Raw genomic sequence first — 22,161 nt, 5'->3', positions numbered from 1 at the left:
AGAATTCAGAGTTTTGTAAGGTAGCGGCTTTCTGCCGTGTGCTGCCTCTGCTGCTGTGCAGGGAATGCTGGGAAGCAAGCCACTAGTTATCTCCAGGTTCAATGCAGTTGACGCTTTTCATCCCTCACTCTACTTGGTCTCTCAGTACGTCTTCAACACAGTGCAGAAACACTCCCTTCTTTCATCCTTCCTTTACTCCTCCTGGTTTTCCCCTCATCTCTTTAGCTGCTACTTGTCAGTCTTCTTTGCCTGCTTAGCTTCTGCCACTTAGATTTTTAGAGTTCCTCTGGGTTTGCCCTTGGTCCTCCTTTCCTTATACCCTCCAGCAGAGATTGGCACATTTTTTCTTTAAAGGCCCATAAAGTGAATTATTTTAGGTTCCATAGGCCTTGAGGTCTGTCACAACTTCTCAGCTCTGCCACTGTAGCATGAGAGCAGCCATAGGCAATAATCAGACTAACATGCATGGCTTGTTCCAATCAAACTGCATTTACAAAAACAGACAGGATGGATTTGGCATGTGGTTTGCCAGGGCATAGTCTGTCTCCCTAGAGAAGTACCCTTTCCTGTGTCTTTCATGACCAGCTGTACATCAAATTCATACCTGGAGACCCTCCTGTCCCCAATCTGTAAATTCAACTACCTAATATCCACATTTAAATGTCTCAATGGCATCTCAGATCTTAACCTAGGAATTGTGCCCTTTCCCTCCAAATCTGGTCTCTCTCTAGTGTCTTTAGTAAGAGGCACTGCCATTCAGATAGCTACACAAGGCAGAAAATAGAGGAGTCATCCCTAATGCCTGTCTCTCATTTTCTAATTCTTTGAATTGGAGGAATACCTAAAAGAGGGTAAATCTGGAAATGGCCATTATTTGAAGCACACAGTCAAATTTAACATTTCACTAATAGAGCTAAACTTTATTTCCATGTTTATTACATGTTTTATCTTTGATGTTGTAATATACATATTAGAATTAACATACAACTTGGGAGAAAAGCTGGACATTCTCCACTGAATGGGTTAAAAAGGAATGTAAAACTACAAAAATACTTGTTTAAGTGTTGAATTCTAAATTATGGCAAACAGAACAATAATTACCTTGCCATTTTTCTCTTTCTAGTTTTCCAAGAGTTTCATTATAAAATATTTTCATAACAATTTATTTCAAGAAAGGAAATAAGGGATAATCATTAAAACCATTTGACTTCAAGTATAGAGTACAAATAAAGAGTCTTAACACAGAACTCCTATCTTCTATTTAAAATACAAATACTTCATGATATTACGAAACTGAGAGGGATTAACTGATGTCAACTGCAAATCTAATGACTTAAGCAAACCCAAACATGCCATTTGCTTTTGTCTGGAAGAGTTAGGCTGATTTAAAGGTGACACACAGCAGAATTCTAGTTGATAACTATGTCAACCATTTGCTACTGAGAATGGGGATGGCCAAATATTAAGTGCTTAGTCACAGAAATTCAGACTACTCAGTTCCAAGTGGCTAATAGAATTAATCATTCCACCTCTCTCCTTCTACGCCATGCACTGCTGCACAGATGTTAACATTCATTGGATGTCTGAAAATAAAATCCTCTAGCTACTGTGAAACTGCTGAGATTCACAGAACACAAAGAATATTATCTGTAGTATAATTCCAATGTTTTAAACAAAATCAAAATTATGGATGGTTATCAAAGTTGGTATTTGGTAATAAATATGGTGTTTTAATTCTCTAAAAGCCCCTTAGCACATTCTGTGAAGAAAGCTGTGTTTTTAATACTAATTTTTGCTTAGATACATTTAAAAGAATTAGCTTAAAATTATTTTCCACTAGGAATTACAGGATGAAAACTCTTAATAAAAGTGAACAGTGCTTATTATTTTCAATAAACTAGTGTTTAGAATCATCTGCAAAACCCACCTTCTTTTTAATGATGTTTTTAAGAGACATTATTCTACTGATAAATACCTTTCTCTTGTAACTGTTTAGGACAAATGATTTATGGCTTTTCAGTTTTTTAAATTTCACATTTAAAGTCATGTTATTAAAGCTTTCAAAATTGGTCTTCCAAGATCAGATTCTTAAATAAGAACAGAAAGGACAAAAGAAAGACAAACTCCTTATCAACATAGTTTCCTCCTGTCCCTGGAAATCAACATTTCTCTTAAACTTCAAGGCACACACTCCTTTTCTTAGACCTCAGGGGTCGACAAACTTTTTCTGCAAAGGGCCAGATAATAAACTTTTCATGCTTTGTGGGTCATATGGTCACTATGTAACTACTTGATTTCTGCACTGTCTCAAGAAAGCAGTCATAGACAACAGGTATTTATTAAAAAAAAGCAGTCTGAACTTGGCCACAGTTGGCCAACTCCTGCCTTAGAACAGACGTAAATAGAAAAGAATCATTAAAACAAAACTGGTCTCTTGTCAGCTGTGATGACTGACTCAGCATCTAGCAGTTAATCACTCTAGAACATTTTTGATGTTGAACACTTTGAATGTAGCCAACTTACTACTCTTGGTTAAGAGTCTTCTCTTCAAACTCATGTCATCATGCTTTAATTTATCCTCATTTAAGAACTTGCTTGTGCATTATTTATTGAGGAATTCAGTTTAAAATTAATAAATGATGTCCATACAATTTAATATCCAATTTAATTTTTAAAAAACTTAATGAAAAATATAACAGAATCGAAACATTTAAAATAAGTACACTCACTACCCATTCCAGTAATTCATTTAAGTCGTATCAACTATAGAATAGGAAAAATAAATTCAGAAGTGTAATTTAAAATACACTACTTCCACTTTTGTTAATATTTTACATTTATGTATATATTCTATCATGGAAGCAGAAATTCTCTCTAAAAACATCTCCTTAAAATCTTGAGGTGCATGTTAGAGCCACAGGCGATATCTGACATATAAAACTGAAGTACAGGCCTTCAAATTTGGCATTTCACTGGTACAATACAATGACCAACGTATATAATCACTGTACAGTGCCTAGACATTCCAGTAAGAACCATTATTTTCTTTAATGTAGAACGATTAATACATATTCTACAAGGGGCAGTGAGGTTAGTAATTCTATAGGGTATGTCCCGACATAATTTTCAAATTGTACAATAACATAAACAGCTCTGTTAAGGCCATGTTTTATTTGCTGATTAATGGACAAAAGGCAATGTAATTTATTTCAAGTATTTTCTTGAAAGTCTGTGCTCATAAAAATCATGAAAAGTTGGAAAGACTGTTAAATCACTGAAACTTTAAATATATCTTACACAATCTTGTTTGTACAAAAATACAAGTTAAATATAAACATAAAGCAATCAATGATAATTTTATGCAAATCTGTTTTATGTGATCTTCAGTTATATATAAAAGTTTCTGGATTCTGTTATTTGTGAAAAGATCAATACCAGATTGAATTACTATCTATTGGCAAAGGGCCCTAAAAAGCTTGCCTTAGCATTAATCTTTTACATGGTTAAGTGCATTTCCTAATTTGAGATCACCTAAACACTGGGAAAAAAAAAAAAACGAAAGGGCAGTATGTCCATAAACCAACAAATAATTTGGCTGTAATGTATCATAAAACACAAAGAAACCCCCACACATCTGTACAATAAACATTATTACATACACACAGGTGTCCGCGTGCGCACATGCACGTACACACACACACGCAGGCGAGCACACACACCCACTGGTAAAGCCTAATGAGGTGCTACTTCCAGTTCGATATTCAGCTCTGCATTTTTTCTTATTTCATCAAATGAATAGCTTTTTGTCACCTTCCCATTCTTGAAGACAGTATGGAGGAGATCCTGTACAAATAAAACAATATAAATATATTTTCATATTTTATGTTATATAAACATAAAAACGTAAGTTTTATTAACAATCAAGCAAAATACTTCATTAATGCTTTGATGAATTAGACTGACTAGTCAAACACAGAGATGTTTTATGGTGTTCAAATTATGAAATATCTTTATATACAATGCTTGTGGAGCAGGCAGAGAGCCTGGCAGTATCTAAAAGCGCTATGTAAAAATATTTAGCTTTAAAAGAAGCTAAATATTCTTAGAAGTTTTCCTTGAAGGAAAATCCAAAAAAATCCTAGCTGATCCATCTCTATGCTTTCAGGTGGAAGCTGCTCGGCTGCCAGAAGAGTCCTGCTGTCGCTGATCATTATGATGGACGGTGAGCAAGAAAAGCCTGCCAGACCTTCCCTTGTTTCTAGACAACAGACTCAATACTGATTAAACTTACCCACCCTGGAATGTGATAAATTTCCTAGTCACTGAGTTTTGGACTTTGGACAAACAAAAACCCCTAAAAAAACCAAGAAACCAAGCCAGAAACAAAAAAATACTGATTTCTTGATGAATGCTCAGTGGCTGATTTAAAAACTGTATATTCCAGAACTAACTGATACATGTAATCCATTTGATCTATGCAAGGGTCACAATGCTTGAGAATTAAAACTAAATCCCCTTTTGGGTCTGGTAAAGCCACTTGGGTCTCCCTAAGGAACTATCTGCCTGCCTTCAGTTTCTCTTTAAAACACCCTAAATTTCGCATTGAGATTGAGATGCATGACCTTCTCTCTCATAAAGTTAAGTACTATCAGAGAATGGGGTTTCCTATTCTTAAATTAAAATGCCATTTAGGATTATAACTGACTATTGCCTCAAACATTCTAGAGTATCATGTACATAAAATCAGTGCCTTTTCAAAGTCTTAGTTAGGACTGTGTCTAAAGTGACGCTAGTCCATCTGGAAACACTAATTCAGCAAACTCTTGGTAGCTAGGAAAGTTAAGTGAAGGCTACCAAACCCCTAAACCATCAGGCTAAACCTAAAAATTAGCTTAGGGACTAAATGCTTTTTAAAGACAAAAATATTCTGCCTCAAAATCTTAAGAGTGTCAAAGTAATACACTCTAAGCAGAATATCTGACATGGTATTAAGAATCCATAGTGATAATGTATGGTATAAACTTCTTTTGGTATTTTTTTTTCTGAGAATATGAATGTTCACAAGCAGTTTCCCTCTAAGTTTGTTCAATCCAGTGGTTTAAATAAATTTTGTAACTTTTGAGTTCACAAATACAAGTGTACTTTTGCATGTTAAAGACTGTTACAGCACATGGACCACTTCGGCACACTAGGAATTTTTCTGGTTTGGTTGATTTGAATCTGGAAACTTGGTTAAGTCTAGGTTTCACCAATTGTTATTATGTCATCAGAATCCAGTCTTAGCCTTTTCACATCTTACATTAAGATAACATAATTTGCATTTTGTAACCCAGAATTGCTGTGAGAATCACATGAGACTAAAGAAAAACATCTTGACTGGATTCTGTTAAGTTTAAAAAAAAAAATGCAATTATCTTTAACAACATCTCAGAATTTAGACAGCCCTTCCTTTATTAAAAGCATCATAGTTTTACTATAACATAAATAGCCTTCCTTTAGTATTTTTGGCTATTCCTCTTCAGAAATTATTTGCTGCTAAATTGGCAGTAAAAGTAAGAATATGTACACAAAAGCTTGTTGAAGCTCATCAATCACTACCCTGTGGGTCACTGTGTAGAACTTTTTTTTTTTTTTAATGTTACAAAGTTTTTCACCCACTGTATACACTGATTTACAATCTAGCCCCTTCTTGGTTTTCATCTTATTTTGGTAGACTAGGTCAGCATTTGTACACTTTCTTATCACAAAAGTACTTTGTCCTTCAAGAAAAAAATCTGTTCTGAAAATAATTTAAAAATACAACATAGGAGCCCCTTTCTTAATTTGGAAAGCTGACCTATTGTTAAAAAAAAAAAAATCAGCATAGAGAACATACATGACCATATTCTTCAAGGTCTCCTTTTCCTTCCTCAAGTGTAACAAAATTCCCTGCTGGTGTCCGGTGTAAAGATAATCGACCTTTTTTGGATCTTTTGTTGGGATCAGCAACTGGGTCCTTGAAGACATTAATCTGGAAGAAAGAGAAATAAGACTAATCAGGAATGTTCACTCAATTCCCATTCAAGAAAAAAAGCTTAGGTATTTTATAGGTATAACTAAGCAAATCCACAGCTGGCTTTTAGAAGCATCACTCTAGCTTGTGTTGGAGAACAGAGTCCTCTGTTGTATAAGGTATAAGGTATGAACAAAATCCAAAGTCTTAAATATCCTTTCTTACCACTGGAGATACCTACTACTCTAGTTGTAAGAAGTCGTTAAAGTGAACGTGTGACCCTCAAGGGATCTTTTCTATTCTGGATTACCTTAAACGGATTCAAGTACAGCACATGCATGCTACTGAAAAAAAATCTATGTCAACTGTATCAGAGAATCTGGGGCAAGGGAACTAGGATTCTTACTAAGGTAAAAGCTTCCATTCCATTACTTGATAACCTCTCCTTTTGTTACTTTTTACTCTATTCCATGTTACTGTGAAAAGCAAAGAAGACCTAGATAACCTGAAGAGAACAGAGGTTCGTTTAAACATCAGAAAGGTAGGAGGCCAATATAATAGAAGCATGTAGTCAATCAACCTCAGAATATTCCAAAGACAGACAGAAATGAAGTAAAGCAGGGGGCCAAGCCAGGTATTGAGGAGTTCTTAGTAACTCCCACTCCCACCTTTAGATCCACAGATTTTCAGGGGCTATGAAGGGCCAGCCAGGGCGATTGCTGTTCAGCTCCCAGAAATGGGCAGCTTGGGTTCTCCTGTTTTAAGACTATCAGAACAGGACTGTGGTATCTGAACTCCAACCTCATGCTTCACCTTCCTCAAACACGGGACAGTGCCTACGTACTCACTTATCTTTAATATGTGATGGCTAGGTGAGCTGACATTCCCACTCAAAATGGTCAGCTTTCTGACTCAAAGGTAGAATACTGAAGCAGTAGGAAATGAGTGGCCTGCACCATCTCTCAAATCTTATTTTTCCTCCTCTCCAAGTCACATTTTTTTTAAACCTCTTTTCTTTCCTTGTTTTGAGTCAAGGTCAGTGGTATATGACAGCATATTAGGAGTTTAGAATCATATCCTTTGGTAGAATGCAGTTATTCAATGTAACAGACACAGAAGTTACTAACACAGGAGTAAAAGTTGTACATACCCCAAGGCCATTGGTTACAACATAACTACACTTGAAGGAACAATTCAAGAGATCTCTCGTTAACTTCTGTAGCAAAGCTCCACCAGAACCAAAGGCAATGTTTTCAATACTCCATTTTTTTTGCTTCATGCCTTCTACAATCTAGAGGATTAAAAAACAAAAACTAAGTAATCTGATAGAGGAAGGTTATTTTTGCTGAGTCATTCTGATGAACAAAAACATCCTAGAGTCATAACACCATACATCGTGAGGTAAGAGTAAGGCCTACAGAGTTATATTCCACATTTTGTCTTTTAAATAACCTACCCACTTCAAAAAGTGTTAAAGGAAGGAATTTCACTCCAAGCTCCTGCATGTATAGTGTTGCCATTGTGACTGTGGTCAGGGTAGGGGGAATGAAAGGAATGAGGGAATGAGAAACAACTGGTGATAAAACATTTAAGGTTTTGTGTCTATCACAAGAGAGGTTTCTGCCTCTTTTCCTAAATAAGTAGATTCTGGTACACAGAAATCTACAGCAGGGTTGTATCAACTTCGTAAGATGTCACAGGGAAGCAAAGTTCAAGAGTGAGGCTGACAATGAGGGAAGTCTGCTGTTTCTGAAGTTAAACAGAATTTTCATTTTGTCACATTTAAGGCATCTAGTAGATGTACAAAAGCAAAACTGCTACAATTCCTTTCCTTGCTTCTGAAAACTTATTTCGACTCCCTTCAAGACAAAGAAAGCATGTATTACCCTTTAGGTCAAACAACATACAAGTGCATCTGCATTAACACAGATGATTCATCTCTGACCAAGGCTTCATGAAGGCCAAGGAGTATCTGTCTCGATATTTAACTTCTTGTTTGTAAGTTAAAACAAACAAACATACATCGAGTTTAAAGCTAATTCTCAACTTTAAAAAAAAAAATTGCATATACATTCTCAAAATTTATAAAGAAAAAAAAGAAAAAGAAAACAGAAGAGTTTCAGTTTTTACATGGAAGTTCAAACACACGGATGAACAAGCGGACTTCCAGAGTTGAGTGCTGGGTGTGAGCCATGGAAGAACACTGAACTAATGGGTTCTCTGAAAATGGCACAGGCCCCTTCCTGCCTGTGATTTTTCACGTGAAAGGGGGAGAAATGCATGTGAGAGCACCTGCTAAACTCGCTAAAATGTAGGCATGGGTAATAGTTCTTACCGGGTACCAAGTAAGAAACCTTTAATTTAGCTGAGCTAAGGAGACAACAACAATTAAAAATGCCTGCTGAGCTCTCTCTACTCAGGCCTGCCTTCCTTTTTGCATGAAAGCCCCTAACCTCCCCATACCAAATGTCTTAGAGTTGTCTGGGGAGTTTCCACTTTTCTTAAGTAAGGCATTTTGGGAGAGCTCATTTCTGTAACTGCAAGCGAGCTCTTCCAGAAACTTCGTTCTGGAACTCCAAATGCACATCACCACTGAACTGCTGTTTGTTATATGCCATAGTTTTCTCTTAAATGGATCTTTGCGACACAAACTATTTATAATTTGGGTATTGACCTTACTTTTACCACACCAAAAATTCTTGCAAACAGAAAAATCCTTTGGTAACTTGTGTTAGACAAGCGGGTGCTACTGGAGATTGATGGACATGAAAATACCAGTGCTTTAGGACAGGAGACCGTGCACAGCATGATAGCAGGGACAGCCTTCATTTTTATGGAGTATTTTAGGTATTAAAGTTGTAGTGCTTTAAAAGCTTTTTCGAGGAAAAAACGCAAAAGTTTTAGATAACAGAACACTGTTTGGCTCAATAGTGATGACAGTCAATGCTTAATTTAGAAGAAGTGACAAACCATTCTATACTCTTTTGAGAAAGCACATATTAACACCATCTGAATTTCATAATTGCATTCCAGAAAGACACACCTGTTCAAGCTATGTCAAGACTTTTCACTTTATATACAAGGAAGTGTTCCGTAACAGGCGCCTATTTTCTTGTTTCATAGTGACACATCTTTAGTTGTAGTATCAAGGATGCCCAATGAGGACAGAGTAGTATGTGTGGTCTGGCTGCTATGTCTAGACTTGCATTTTCTCTTCCTTATGATTTTCTTAATATTTTCTTTTCTCTAGCTTACAATTAATTCTAGGAATATAGTGTATAACACATAGAATAGACAAAATATGTGTTAATTGACTGTTTATGCTATTGGTAAGTTTCTGGTCAATAGCAGGTTATTTGGAGTTAAGTTTTGGGGGAGTCAAAAGTTATATATGGATTTAGGACTGTGCTGGGTGGAGGGGGTATTGGCACCCCAACCCCTGCATTATTCAAGGATCAATTGTGTCTATAAATTTTAAGCAATTAAAAGATATATGATCATGTGTCGTGAAAAGAAGGGCCATCTGTACTCCAATGTTTATAGCAGCAATGGCCACCGTCGCCAAACTGTGGAAAGAACCAAGATGCCCTTCAACGGACGAACGGATAAGGAAGATGTGGTCCATTTACACTATGGAGTGTTAGGCCTCCATCAGAAAGGATGAATACCCAACTTTTGTAGCAACATGGACGGGACTGGAAGAGATTATGCTGAGTGAAATAAGTCAAGCAGAGAGAGTCAATTATCATATGGTTTCACTTATTTGTGGAGCATAACAAATAGCATGGAGGACATGGGGAGTTAGAGAGGAGAAGGGAGTTGGGGGAAATTGGAAGGGGAGGTGAACCATGAGAGACTATGGACTCTGAAAAACAATCTGAGGGGTTTGAAGTGGCGGGGGGGTGGGAGGTTGGGGTACCAGGTGGTGGGTATTATAGAGGGCACAGCTTGCATGGAGCACTGGGTGTGGTGCAAAAATAATGAATACTGTTACGCTGAAAATTAAAAAAAATATATATATGATCATGAACATTTATGAAAAGAATCAGAGCGGTACTTAAGTTATTAATGTGCTATTTATCAAACTGATGAGCTTAATTCTAAGGAATGCTTTATCAGAACTTTAATATAAGAAACTTACCTCTTGTAAGGTATTAATATCTACTCCATCCCCTTGAATAATTCTAAGATAGGGTGGCAGCAACTTGTAGCCCTTTGCGTTCTCAGTAACAGGGAACTTCTTACCCAAAATATCCAAAACCTGTAGGGGAAAATACAAACCCAACAAAGTAACTAAAACTGAGTGGGGGGGGGAGTGTAAAAGCTTTCCACAGTTAAAAAAATGACTTTGCTTTGCTAGACAATCTTGAGAATATAAAAACTGATCAAACTGCTTAAAAAGTTTTACAACACTATATACAAGCCTTCTAAAATTTAGTGTCAATTCCTTTTGATTACATTAGAAACAGGCGTGCTGTTTTTCCATCATGTCAATTTATACTGTAAAGTCGCTCAAAATACAAAATTTTTTTCTTCCCATCTTTCAAATTAATATAGATTCAGGGAAAAAATCTTGGACATTAGGAAATTTAAACAGTAAATTTTAAGTGAGCAGAGTGCCCAGTGAACACAGGCTGGGCCCGTAACCCAGAGGTCAATGAATCAAAAGCAGTAAATATCATATTTTTAGTAGGTATATAAAACATCATTTGACAAACTTATGATTTGGATTTATTCTGCCTATGCCCAACAGTTTGTTTGGCTTATTTATATTTTTAGATTTATTTGTTTGAGAGAGAGAGAGAACAAACATTATCAGGAGGGGCAGAGGGAGAGACAGAATATGACGCAGCCTCCACACTGAGTACAAGTCTGATGCAGGGCTCCATCCTACCTACAACCCTGAGATCATGACCTGAGCCAAATCACAAGTTGGAGGCTTAACCAACTGTGCCAAGCAGGTGCCCCAGTTTGGCTTATTCTGTCTGATAGAACCCAAATATAATCTATCTGAATTATAAAACCTCAAATTATGATTACAAAGCACGAAATGAAGCACATACAGCCCAAGTTTCTCAGAAGTTCTTATTTAAAGGTGACACCCATTTTTTTTAAAGACAAATTGCGTATTATACAAATCATCCCACTCATTCACTGCCTACTAAGTTTTAGAACAGCTGAAATTCCTGAACACTGATCTAAAATTTCTCAGAAAGCTTGGGTCAGAGCTTACAAAAGACCTACCAGACATATATTTACCCCGAATCACTCCCTTTTCCTAAATGAAGTTTACCAATGAGAAAATTCCATATGGATGACTTGGTTTATTCTTAATTAGGTCAGTACATTTTTATTAGGCAACAGGGAAGACATGAAACCCGTTAAGTTTGCTAAAACCCAATTTGTTAGTATTTCAGATTAAGATTTTCAAAATTGCCTGTTACTGAATGGGATAGGAAAAGACTTCCTTGGTTCTCTATCCCCCCTTCTCAAGGGGTAACTTATCATCTAATCATTAGTTGGGAAAGTCTGGTGAAGGCGAAGGCAGGAGCTACAAAGATCTATATCAGATACCTGGCATATTGTACAGGTTGTGTGACCTTTAGCAAGTTATTTTAACCTCTCTAAGCCTGTTGCTTTGTCTATAAAAGAGATGGTAATATTTATTACACATCTTCATAGGAATGAAATGACACAGCTTAAGTAAAGCACTTAACACAATATTTTTCTAGTAGTACGCACCAAATAACCTGCTTTTACTAATGATTTCCAGAGAAGGCAAACCAAGTCCTGAATGCTTAAAAAAAAAAAAAAAAGCAAAGCAGCAACGCTACATTGAGGATCAACAGTAGCTCCAAAGAATCACTACCTGAAAAGTATTTTTGAATTCTTTTTTTTCCATGTCACCTTGCATGTATTTCTTCTGCATTAAAAACTTCAAAGGTATAGCAATGATTTGTGGTAAAGAAAAACCACAAAATTGGTAACCAAATCACAGGATTAATATTACTAATTAATTTTCTTTCTTTTTTTATATTTTATTTATTTGCCAGAGAGAGAGAGGGAGGGCAGGAGAGTACAAAAAGGGGGGGCATCAGGCAGAGGGAGAGTAGAAGCAGACCCCACTGAGCAGGGAGCCCGATGTGGAACTCGATCCCAGAACCCTGGGATCATGACCTGAGTCAGAAGGCAGATGCTTACACCACTGAGCCACCCAGGCATCCATAATGTTACTAATTAATTTTCAAGGTATGTAAAAAATATCTGTTCAACATTATTATCTATTTGATGATACACAACTAACCCAGAACTGTATGTATCCTTGGACAAATTTATTACCCTCCTTGGGCTGTAATGCTAAAATAGTTCTGAAATGGTATGTGCACAAATGAAATTAAAATAGTACTGATATAGCTCATCTATAGGCATTTTAATAATCAAGTTATGTGTTAAAATTTACCTTCAATACAGTGTCCAGAGGATTTCCAGAATCAGGTCTAATTATTAGTGGTGCCTCTGTACTTCTTGACAGTATTAAATGTCTTAGGTCTTCACCCCATATTTTTTCACATGCGTTGTAAATGTCATAGCTATCGCTGACCACAGATACAGGCACTGATGAAAACTGTGTTACTATATGTTCAAAAGCATCTTTTTCACGGTCTTTCCCCCAGGCTGTTATGGTACTAGGAAATAAAATGAAACAGATTTACTTAGGCAGACACATTATCTACTCCTGAATCACTTCTCATGCACTATACTTACACCATCAACATCACAAAGAAGGTGAGTGATTTAGCTTAATGAATATACATCATAAGGTTTGTTGACCATTTGAGCCACACTACCCCTTGGCTGATGTTTAAGAGTATAAGAAATCTTATTCCTGTCCCATAGTTATTTTAACTCTTAAAGTCATAGTCACCCAACTCTTTTTGTATTCCTGAACCTGCTCATTTAAAATCAGTTCACTAGGGGTGCCTGGCTGGCTCAGTCAGTATAGCATGTGACTCCTGATCTCAGGGTTGTGAGTTCGAGCCCCATGCTGGGTGTGGAGTTTACTTAAAAAATCAAACCAAATCATTTAACTAAAAAAAGCAACTCCTGAATGCCAAAATGTCAGAAAGAATGACTACATATTCCTATTATTTTGCTAGGCAATGCAAGCACTTGGCTCCCTTCTGTGAGTTTTCCAAACCATATACCAATAATAGCAGGGACATATATTTGTCTATCTTAACTTTAAAAATCTTATACTTAAAGGCAATTACTTACACAATTATTTGTACTGTACTTTATGTACATATAGTCAACTAACCCTTTACCAGTTATACCTTTAAATGGCCAATAACAGGCAGCCATTTATTTCAGCTATAGAGTATCCACTACTAATTAATACATGCCCAGGGAATATAAGAATTTTAATACTTAGTTTGGGCAAAACATAATTAAGATGGGAAATAAAATGTGAGAGTTTCTATTAGGCAGAAACTGCAACAGTGATTTTTAAAATCTTCTTGAATAAGATTAATAATATATAACAAGAACTTCTTGGTTAATAAATATAGGTCAAACAATTTAATAATGAATTTGAAAACTGTTACCAATTCCTCATGCCAAACCATTTTTCCTTCTCCCTAATTTTCTAGTCTTCATCTCTACCCCATCCATTTTTCTACATAAAATAATGGGAAGACAACCCATTCATTTATTGTATAGGCCCATGTAGGTTCAAGTTTATTTCAAAACTGAAGAGTTCAATCTGAAACTGTCATTCCATTACAGGTGTTTTTTTTAATATTTATTTTCTTTTTTTTTTAAAAGATTTTATTTATTTATTTGACAGACAGAGATCACAGTAGGCAGAGAGGCAGGCAGAGAGAGGGAGAAGCAGGCTCCCTGCTGAGCAGAGAGCCCGATGTGGGGCTCGATCCCAGAATCCTGGGATCATGACCTGAGCTGAAGGCAGAGGCTTTAACCCACTGAGCCACCCAGGCACCCCTCAGGTTTTGTTTTTTCCCTCTAAAGGACTGAAGTAAACTATTTCCCCATGCAGTCAGTGATTTGTTGGTGCTAACAGAGCATGTACACTTCAGGGTTATAAAGACTTAACTACTCAGTGACAACTTTTGTATGAAATGGAGAGACAGCAAGTCTATTCACATAAAACCTATTTTAGAGCAAACACTGCTCCTGACAAGTACAGAGGCTGCCAGTAGCTACAAATCCAACTCCCTACTTCATGCCAGCATCTGCAGGCTAAAGGGATAATTAAGACATGAATGAAAAGAAGCCCCATCTACATCAAGAACTACTACTGTCCTCTTTATAAGGATGGAGAAAATTGAGCTCAAAGAATACCAAAATGAGAAAGCTTTGCAATGTAAGAATGAACTCGTACAGGCAAAGCTGGCCGCCCACGCAGTGCTGCCTGTCCGGTGCTGGTATCAATACAGTCCCCTCCCTCTGCTCCTTGCATCACCCACCACCACTTTGTTGTTCATTTGTAGTCTTTTACTTGCTTCCTCTCTGGCACCTGAACTTCCTTGAAGCTTTCTTTCCCATAACTTCAGAGACCTCTCCACCATTTTTATTTTATTTTTTTCCTATTTCTATGGCTCCAGTCTGCCTCGGAGGCTGTGTTCTCCCCTTCAGTCTAACTATAAGCTCTGACCCGGTGCATGCTTTCCTCCATCCACCTCCTTGTGTGAAAAATACTAGCTTTTAAAAACAACAACAAAAACCACTTGTGATAAGGGTTTCCAAAATCTATACCTTAGTCCAGGTTCTTCTTCTGGACTCCAGATCTACTTGTTAGGCAGGAAGGTGATTATCTTTATTATATTGATCACCAGGGAGACATATCCTACAGCACCTTCTACATAAACCAATTGTAACACCTATTCTTCTGATAATAGTATTTGGTATATGGAGCTTATATAAATATCTGTTCAATGAATTCTACTAATGCGATTATTCCAGTTTCCAGCATCAAATCAAATTGACAACTTTCCAAAGTTTAAGGGAAATTTTATAAATAGTGTATTTTTTTCCCTCCTCAATTTCTATTGATTTTTGTTTTACTTATATAGTTTAACAAGGCAGTTTTACATAAGCTCAAAAAAGTATGCATTTTCTTAACTACATGATGTACAATTTTAAGTTGGGTTCCACATTAAATAGTCTAATACTTCTCTTAAGTTTCTTGGTCAACCAAACTCTCCCCACATCTTTGGGTTCAGTGGGGTTTTTAAAAAAAAATGTGTTATTACTGGCTATAAGAAAGTGTGGCTTTGCTTTGCATAGCCTCAGAATAAGTAAATTGGAATATGAAAATCGTTATATGAACAGGGCAAAATTAGAATCTATGTGAACTGGTAGTACACTGGAAGAAAACAGAAAAGTCCTATTAAAACAAACGATAACAGCATATACGTTAAGTCCAGATTCATATATTCCTTAAAATATTTGTAACAATAATGGCTTTTAGAGTTCTCTTATTTTCAAGTTATTTTAGATGTTAGTTCATTTATCCTTAATGACCTGCTAATGTTGGAGACTTGCATTTTAGCTCCTCCTTTTGTTTGGCTGGATGGACAAACTGGGGAAGGGAGAGGTAAGTGACTTGCCCAGGGCCACCCAGACTGTCAGCTGTAAGGTTTACTGGGTCACTCAGATTTCCCAGCTTTTAGTTCAAAGCTTCTTCACTATATCATGCTACTGTTCAAAAGACTTTTCCATTTAGGAACATCTGAAATATTCTTATATATTAAAAGGGACAAATTTATAAATGTAGTAAATATTATGAGACATCCTGTTTTAACATGGAAACCCTAAGGAAGACATATCTTTATTCTCAGATTTATAGTATCACACTTGTGAAAACAAAACCATTAGTGAAGAGTCATATATATATATTATTTTTGTGTGTGTGTCTTTTTATTGTTTTAAAGATTTATTTATTTATTTATTTATTTGAGAGAGCATGAATGGGGGGAAGGAGCAGAGGGAGAGGGACAAGCAGACTTCCTTCTGAGTGTGGAATCTGATATAGCGCTCCATCCCAGGACCCTGAGATCAGAACGGAGCTAAAATGAAGAGCCATCTGCTCAACACACTAAGCCATCCAGGTGGCCGCAGATACTACTCAAGTTTTTAGAAGATGTACATACATCTAAATCCAAAATAAAACTACTGTAATCCTAGAGCCTTCATCTGTTGATGACATCCCTGTGTTCCCACTTTCATGAGCCTTGACTCATGAGAGCATTCAACAAGGCCCTAATGTCATGATACAGCATTTCCCATGAATATTTACGGAATTTACCATCTACCAGTCCCAATCTAATCATCAAGTTCTAGCAGTTTCATCTCCCAAGCCATTGCTCATTTTCAGCGACTTCTTTCTGTTCAGAGCCACAGGGTCTGCACCTTGTCATCTCTCTAAACTGCTGCAACAGTTTCCTATTCAGCCTAACTTCTTGTTTCTGTCAATTCACAGGGTATCCTGCTATCAAAACAATCTTCATAAAGTATTTATCTGATGTCAAAGCTCCTTATGCTCAAAACTTCAATGCTCACTCCCATTTGAAAAAATAATTAGATTAACCTAGCATGATGTAGCATCAATGTCAAATGAATATGAGGGCCTTAACTAATCTATTTTTTCAGTTTACTCTATGTTCCCAACAAATCCCTATTATGTTTCAGCCCATATTCCCTGAACACATTCCATCTCCTCTTTCACTCTTGCTTTCTCAGGACAATCCCTGACCTGTGGTAGGCATGTGATTAGATTTACTCAGAAGGATTGCTCTCTCATGTCTGCCATTAAATTTTGCCATTCCTTCAAAAAGTGAAGATTTCACATAACCATCTCTATAAAAAGCTTTCTTGATCCTGCCAGCGAAGTAACATCTTTCCTTTCCTTCCCTTGCAGCACTAGAGCACTTTCATCTCTTTAAAAGTACTTCATCAACAGAGCAGAAAGTTGCTAGTCTATTATTTTTATACTGATATAGGAAGGGTCAATTTCTTGTATTTTTCTATCCCTTACAGGACCCAGTAGATTGCCTTGGAGAAAACCTCACTGGTGGTTTTAGCCACCCTGTGATATCCAAGTAGGAGTAAAACTTAATAAACTCCCCCAAACTGATTACTGTAAATAATTTTTGCTATTAAGAACAAGAAATTAGGTTTGGCATCACTGTAAAAGCTCCATGGACTTTCAGTAAAGTTTTAGTAAAGTGGGAGCATAACAGTTGCACTCTGGATTGCACTCCTTTTACAGTGACTTGAGCTGGTTTAGCCATATCTGATAAGGTAGCATGAAAAGAATCTGAACCCCCTCCTTTCATCAGAGTGCCTTGTTCTACAGTTGACGGTACTGGGTCCAGCTGACAACTTGCAGGGCGTGTAGAAAGCAGGAAAAGAGAAAAAGCGACCCAAGTTTTACAGGGAGTGCTCCTAGATTTAACAAATAAAACGTATCTGCATGTGGCAACAGAGCAGTTCTTTTAAAAACTCTTAAAACTTACGCAGCAACTTAAGAGTCAAAAGAAAGCTCTCCAGTGGTTTTTATTAGGATGGTTTCAAGTTCTCTACCTAATCTTTAATACCTAGTATAAATACTGAATTCATATTGCTTATATTTGTGAAGATTTACTCTAGTTACTGGCTTGTAATTAAGAAAAACATCACTGAATCACCAACACAAGAGTGAAAAAAGTCATTTTAGAAAACAAATGTTTAGATAATAGGAGGATGAAAACAGAATTGTACCTGTGTTCTGCTGCTGGAACAGAATAGCCTGGAACAGGATCTTTTGTTCCATAGTATTTTTTAACAAAAGCAATTCCTGCTACTGTATCTGTTCCTTTGAAGTTAACCAAATGAGCAGATGCTCCTATGCCAGCAGTCTGGAAAATAAACCACACACCAAAATCCAACAAAAGATAAAGACTCATATTTTGAGGTATAAAGTGCATCTCTCAAGATACCCTGTCTTCAAGCCATTCTTAGCAGAGATAACAGTTCCTATGACAAATATCTAGTGTCTCCTAAACATTTAAGGAGCCAACTGTTACTTCTAGCAGAGAGACTGACTGAATCGTGACCCATCCTCATTTCCCACCAGCCTCTTTTTCCTTACTCTGCCTTGTGCCTTTCTGTAGAACATAATCTGACACCTACTGTATTTATTATAATATATAACATTATACATCTATCCATCCATTTGATATGTAAAGGAGAGGGTCATTTTTTGAAAGCTTCATTCCACATACTCTGAACAGAGGCTAACACATAGTAAGTACTTAATATATATCTATTGACTGAATGTCTGGAGTTTTAAAATGTAGTCTACTCAGAAACAAGATCAGTATTGGTAACATCCCCCAAATTTATAATTTAGATTACCATTCTAACCAACAAACCACATTCTATGAAATGAAGTTCATTTCAGTTTCTTACCTCTTGGGAAGAAACTCCTCTGTAGCCAAAATCATGTAACTTGTATTCCAGCCCATTTAAGTTACCAGATGTCTCCAGCAAATATTTGGCCAATATTTTCTTTTGCTCTCTAGAATTTGTGGCCACTGTGATTGGATACCAGGACTGAACAAGAATAGTCTGTAGTGATAAAATCAATCACAAATATTAGGATATAAAATACCGATTTCTTTCTGAGTAAAATCCCTGCTTTCTTTGGAGGTATGTCCTAGACCTCCGTACTACCAGAAATACCAATTAGACATCTGAACTGTCGAGCAGGATGCCCACCGCGTGCAATCCAGAGATAGTACATAGCTTAGCTTTCAAATCATCAACACAAAGGATAGGCACAATAGGATCTTAGTAGTACAGAACATCAAATTACCTAGTTTTCAGTCATGCGCCAACGAAGCAAATGATACTTAGAAAGACTGTGATAAAGGACAAATTTTTTTTTAAATTTTCAATCTGTCATGGACAAATAGTTTTATAAAATACATTCACACTTAGGTATTACGGCAATTACCATGAAAGTTTCTAAATAAGTTTGGTTATCCTCAATTACTATATTTAATGTGGACCTGCATCAAATAGTTTATGGACCAGCATAGGAATACACTTTGAACAGTATGGGGCTAAAGAAGTTAATCATTTACTTCTCTACATAGTCCTGGATCTAATTTTTCCTCAGATCTATTATGACTACCAGTAGGTTATTTAGTTCAGCGATGCTTTCGCTTAGCCCTAGAGAATTCTATTCACTGAGTTGTGCTTTATGTTCTTGACTTTTATCAACTCATTTTAAGAAAGCTACATGAAACATTTCTGCATATGCTATAAAACTGTGTGGTCACTGTCTATTTTATAATTCTTTTTAACAGCAAAAAGGTTTCGTTTTGCTTTTTGGTTGGAAGAGGTGGTTACGTTTAGCACAATGTGTTCAATCCTCAGCCCCTTTGTAAGTCTGAGACATCTTTACAGAACCCTTGGGCTCGTCTAAACAGGTTTTGAAATCTGATTGCAAATTTCTAGCACCACTATTGATATTGATAAAGTAATTCAATAATTTTAGTGGGTTTTAAAAATCAGTATACAGTGAATAGCAAAGATTAGCAATAACTCTGAACATACACTGGGCAAGGTCACTGGAAGGAATACTATTTAGTGCTATTTAAAATGTTTTAAATCAAGGATTGCCTGAACAACATCTTTAAGTTTGTAAATAACAAGTTGTCTAAATACAACATTTTTAACTTTATGGTTGTCTAGTGAAATACACCAAAATAATAATGATTATTTCAAAAGGGTTTTTGTTGTTGTTTTTAAAGCTAGTGTTTTTGTCACTTTCTGAAGAAAATAAAAACATACATGAAGCAAGGTGAGCTCAGAATTAGTCCTCCATGTCCATAAATATCTGCTTTATGGACGTTCAATTAGACACAAGGGCAAGTACTTATTGACTAAACCTTCAATCAGAAAATAAAAGTGAAAAAAGTTACCCATAGATGATGATTTTCAAAATAAAATTTATCTGCTTGGGATATTCTGGCACTGAAGGTAACTTTGGATAACTATTCCTTTTGTGTTTTTATAATACCATCCTCTTAAAGTCTAGTATTTCCCAGTAAAAATACTATCACAACTATATAAAAACTAGTAAGTTTTCTTTTACTTTGAATTCAGTCAATTCAAAGTTTTAAAACACTGCAGTAAACTACTTTAAGTCATTATTTTGGGCAACTGGACATTTTTCCTGGGCCTATTAGCCTACTATAAGTTGATGTCCCATAAAGGGCCCAGTTAATTTTGAGTTTTAAATTTTCCGTCAATTTCGAAAATGTATGTCAAACATATTCTTGGACCTCTTATATTTTTTTAAATTTTCCAGTACTTATAAATAACCTCAAATGTATGATTTTACAATATAACAACAAATTAGTTTAACCAATAAATACTAAGTTAAAGAATTAGTTCTAGTGGTGCCTGGGTGGCTCAGTGGGTTAAAGCCTCTGCCTTCGGTTCAGGTCATGATCCCAGAGTCCTGGGATCGAGCCCCGCCATCGGGCTCTCTGCTCAGCACGGAGCCTCCTTCCTCCTCTCTCTACCTGCCTCTCTGCCTACTTGTGATCTCTGTCTGTCAAATAAATAAATAAAATCTTTAAAAAAACTATGAGCATGCGAAAACAGGACTACTTAGGTACAGATGAAATAAAAACAAAGAGCCTTCCTCAGAGTCTCTAGTGTATCCTCCTTTTTGGGCTTAGAAATTAAAATGATTAGCAAGTCTTGAGTGTTGTTTAGAAAGAAATATCAGGTGGTAAAACACAGGCTCTAAACTGATTAGATAATGAAGAAAGCTGTTGTTAAAAATCTGAACAAAATTCCTTTAGTATAATTAGAACAGAATATCCACAAAATATCCCAAGTTACTAAAAAATAAACCTGTGCTACTTCCCTCGGTTTTCTCTATGATAATAAACATTTAGGATTGCAACAAACAAGAGAGAAGACAACTGAGCTTTAATAGTAATAGTTCTTAATAATTTCACTTAGATAAAGTCTCAGAACACTAGATTTCACTGGAAGGAAACTTAGATTACTTAATCCAACTGTCACTTTATAAATGAGAAAACTGAGGCCTGGAAAGGTTTAGTCAATTGTAGAAGATTACACAGCTTTATTAGCAGCAATTGAATTTTTTAAAAATTTATTTGTGTGTGTGTGTGTCTAAAGTGTATTAAGTGAAGATACAGAAATAGCTCTCAAGAGTTAGAGGGGTCCCGACAGGATTGCCCTATTAGTAGCAATTTAAAAACAAGAATGCCAGTTGAATGGTTTTTACATCCTTAATTGATGTTAAACAGTAATCAGAATAAAACAATTCACCTCAATCCAATTTGTAAGCCAGTAACACTCTGGGTCTGTGTTTTCCACTGTGAAGAGAACATTTCCTCGGGGAATGACATAGCCCTCAGGAACAGCTTTTATTTCTATTGGAAGATGCCCATCGTATTTCTGGTAAAAGACAATAATGAATTTATTTATTCAATGGATGACATCCAGTTACTTGTTTTAATAAGGTTCTTTATATTTTACAGAAGCTAAACTTACTGTCATAAAAACTGTAATTGTACATGTTACTATATTGTGAGTAATATAACTAGAATATTATTATTTTCCTGAAATAAAATTAACTAAAATTATTAACAGTTTAGGCACTGATACTAATTTTTAACTTTATGTTATCAGAGTACTTCTGCTAAAAATATTTCTCACTAGAAGATAATCTCAAACTGATCAAAAAGTTTCTCATTCTTTCAAAAAAAGTTTATTCTGACATATTTTAAAGATATTCCAAGAATACTATCTTTCTTCTTAGTTGTTTTCATAAAAGAAAAGCTAAAGGTTAAAAGACAAAATAAGGGACTGCCATTAGCAACATAAAACGACGACAAACGAAAAGAAAGGGCGCCTGGGTGGCTAGGTCGGCTAAAAGTCTGCCTTCTGGCTCCAGTCATGATCCCAGGGTCCAGGGAAAGAGTCCCACATCTGATTCCCTGCTTGGCGGGGAGCTTGCTTCTCCCTCTCCTCCCTGCTTGTGCTCTCTCTCACTATCTTTGTCTCTTGCTCTCAAATAAATAAGTAAAATCTTAAAACAAAACAAGAAAAAAGAAAGA

At 36.2% G+C, this 22,161-nt stretch overlaps 1 protein-coding gene across 1 annotated transcript in view; it reads right to left on the bottom strand.

The window, feature by feature from the left end:
* Positions 1-892: 892 nt before the first annotated feature.
* NAMPT (nicotinamide phosphoribosyltransferase) overlaps positions 893-22,161 on the bottom strand; it is a 40,035-nt gene continuing 18,766 nt past the window's right edge. The window contains exons 4-11 of the mRNA XM_044245822.1: positions 21,371-21,499; positions 18,464-18,622; positions 17,774-17,910; positions 12,453-12,678; positions 10,134-10,253; positions 7,143-7,283; positions 5,876-6,010; positions 893-3,843 (exon numbers count right to left, since the gene is read on the bottom strand). Of these exons, the coding sequence (XP_044101757.1) occupies positions 3,733-3,843; positions 5,876-6,010; positions 7,143-7,283; positions 10,134-10,253; positions 12,453-12,678; positions 17,774-17,910; positions 18,464-18,622; positions 21,371-21,499 (1,158 nt within the window). The 3' untranslated portion in view covers positions 893-3,732. The remainder of the gene's footprint in view (positions 3,844-5,875; positions 6,011-7,142; positions 7,284-10,133; positions 10,254-12,452; positions 12,679-17,773; positions 17,911-18,463; positions 18,623-21,370; positions 21,500-22,161) is intronic.

This window comes from Neovison vison, chromosome 4 (assembly GCF_020171115.1).
Source record: "Neovison vison isolate M4711 chromosome 4, ASM_NN_V1, whole genome shotgun sequence".
Taxonomy (NCBI): domain Eukaryota; kingdom Metazoa; phylum Chordata; class Mammalia; order Carnivora; family Mustelidae; genus Neogale; species Neogale vison.
Note: the sequence above shows the minus strand (reverse complement) of the source record. Positions and strands in the feature narration are given on the sequence as shown.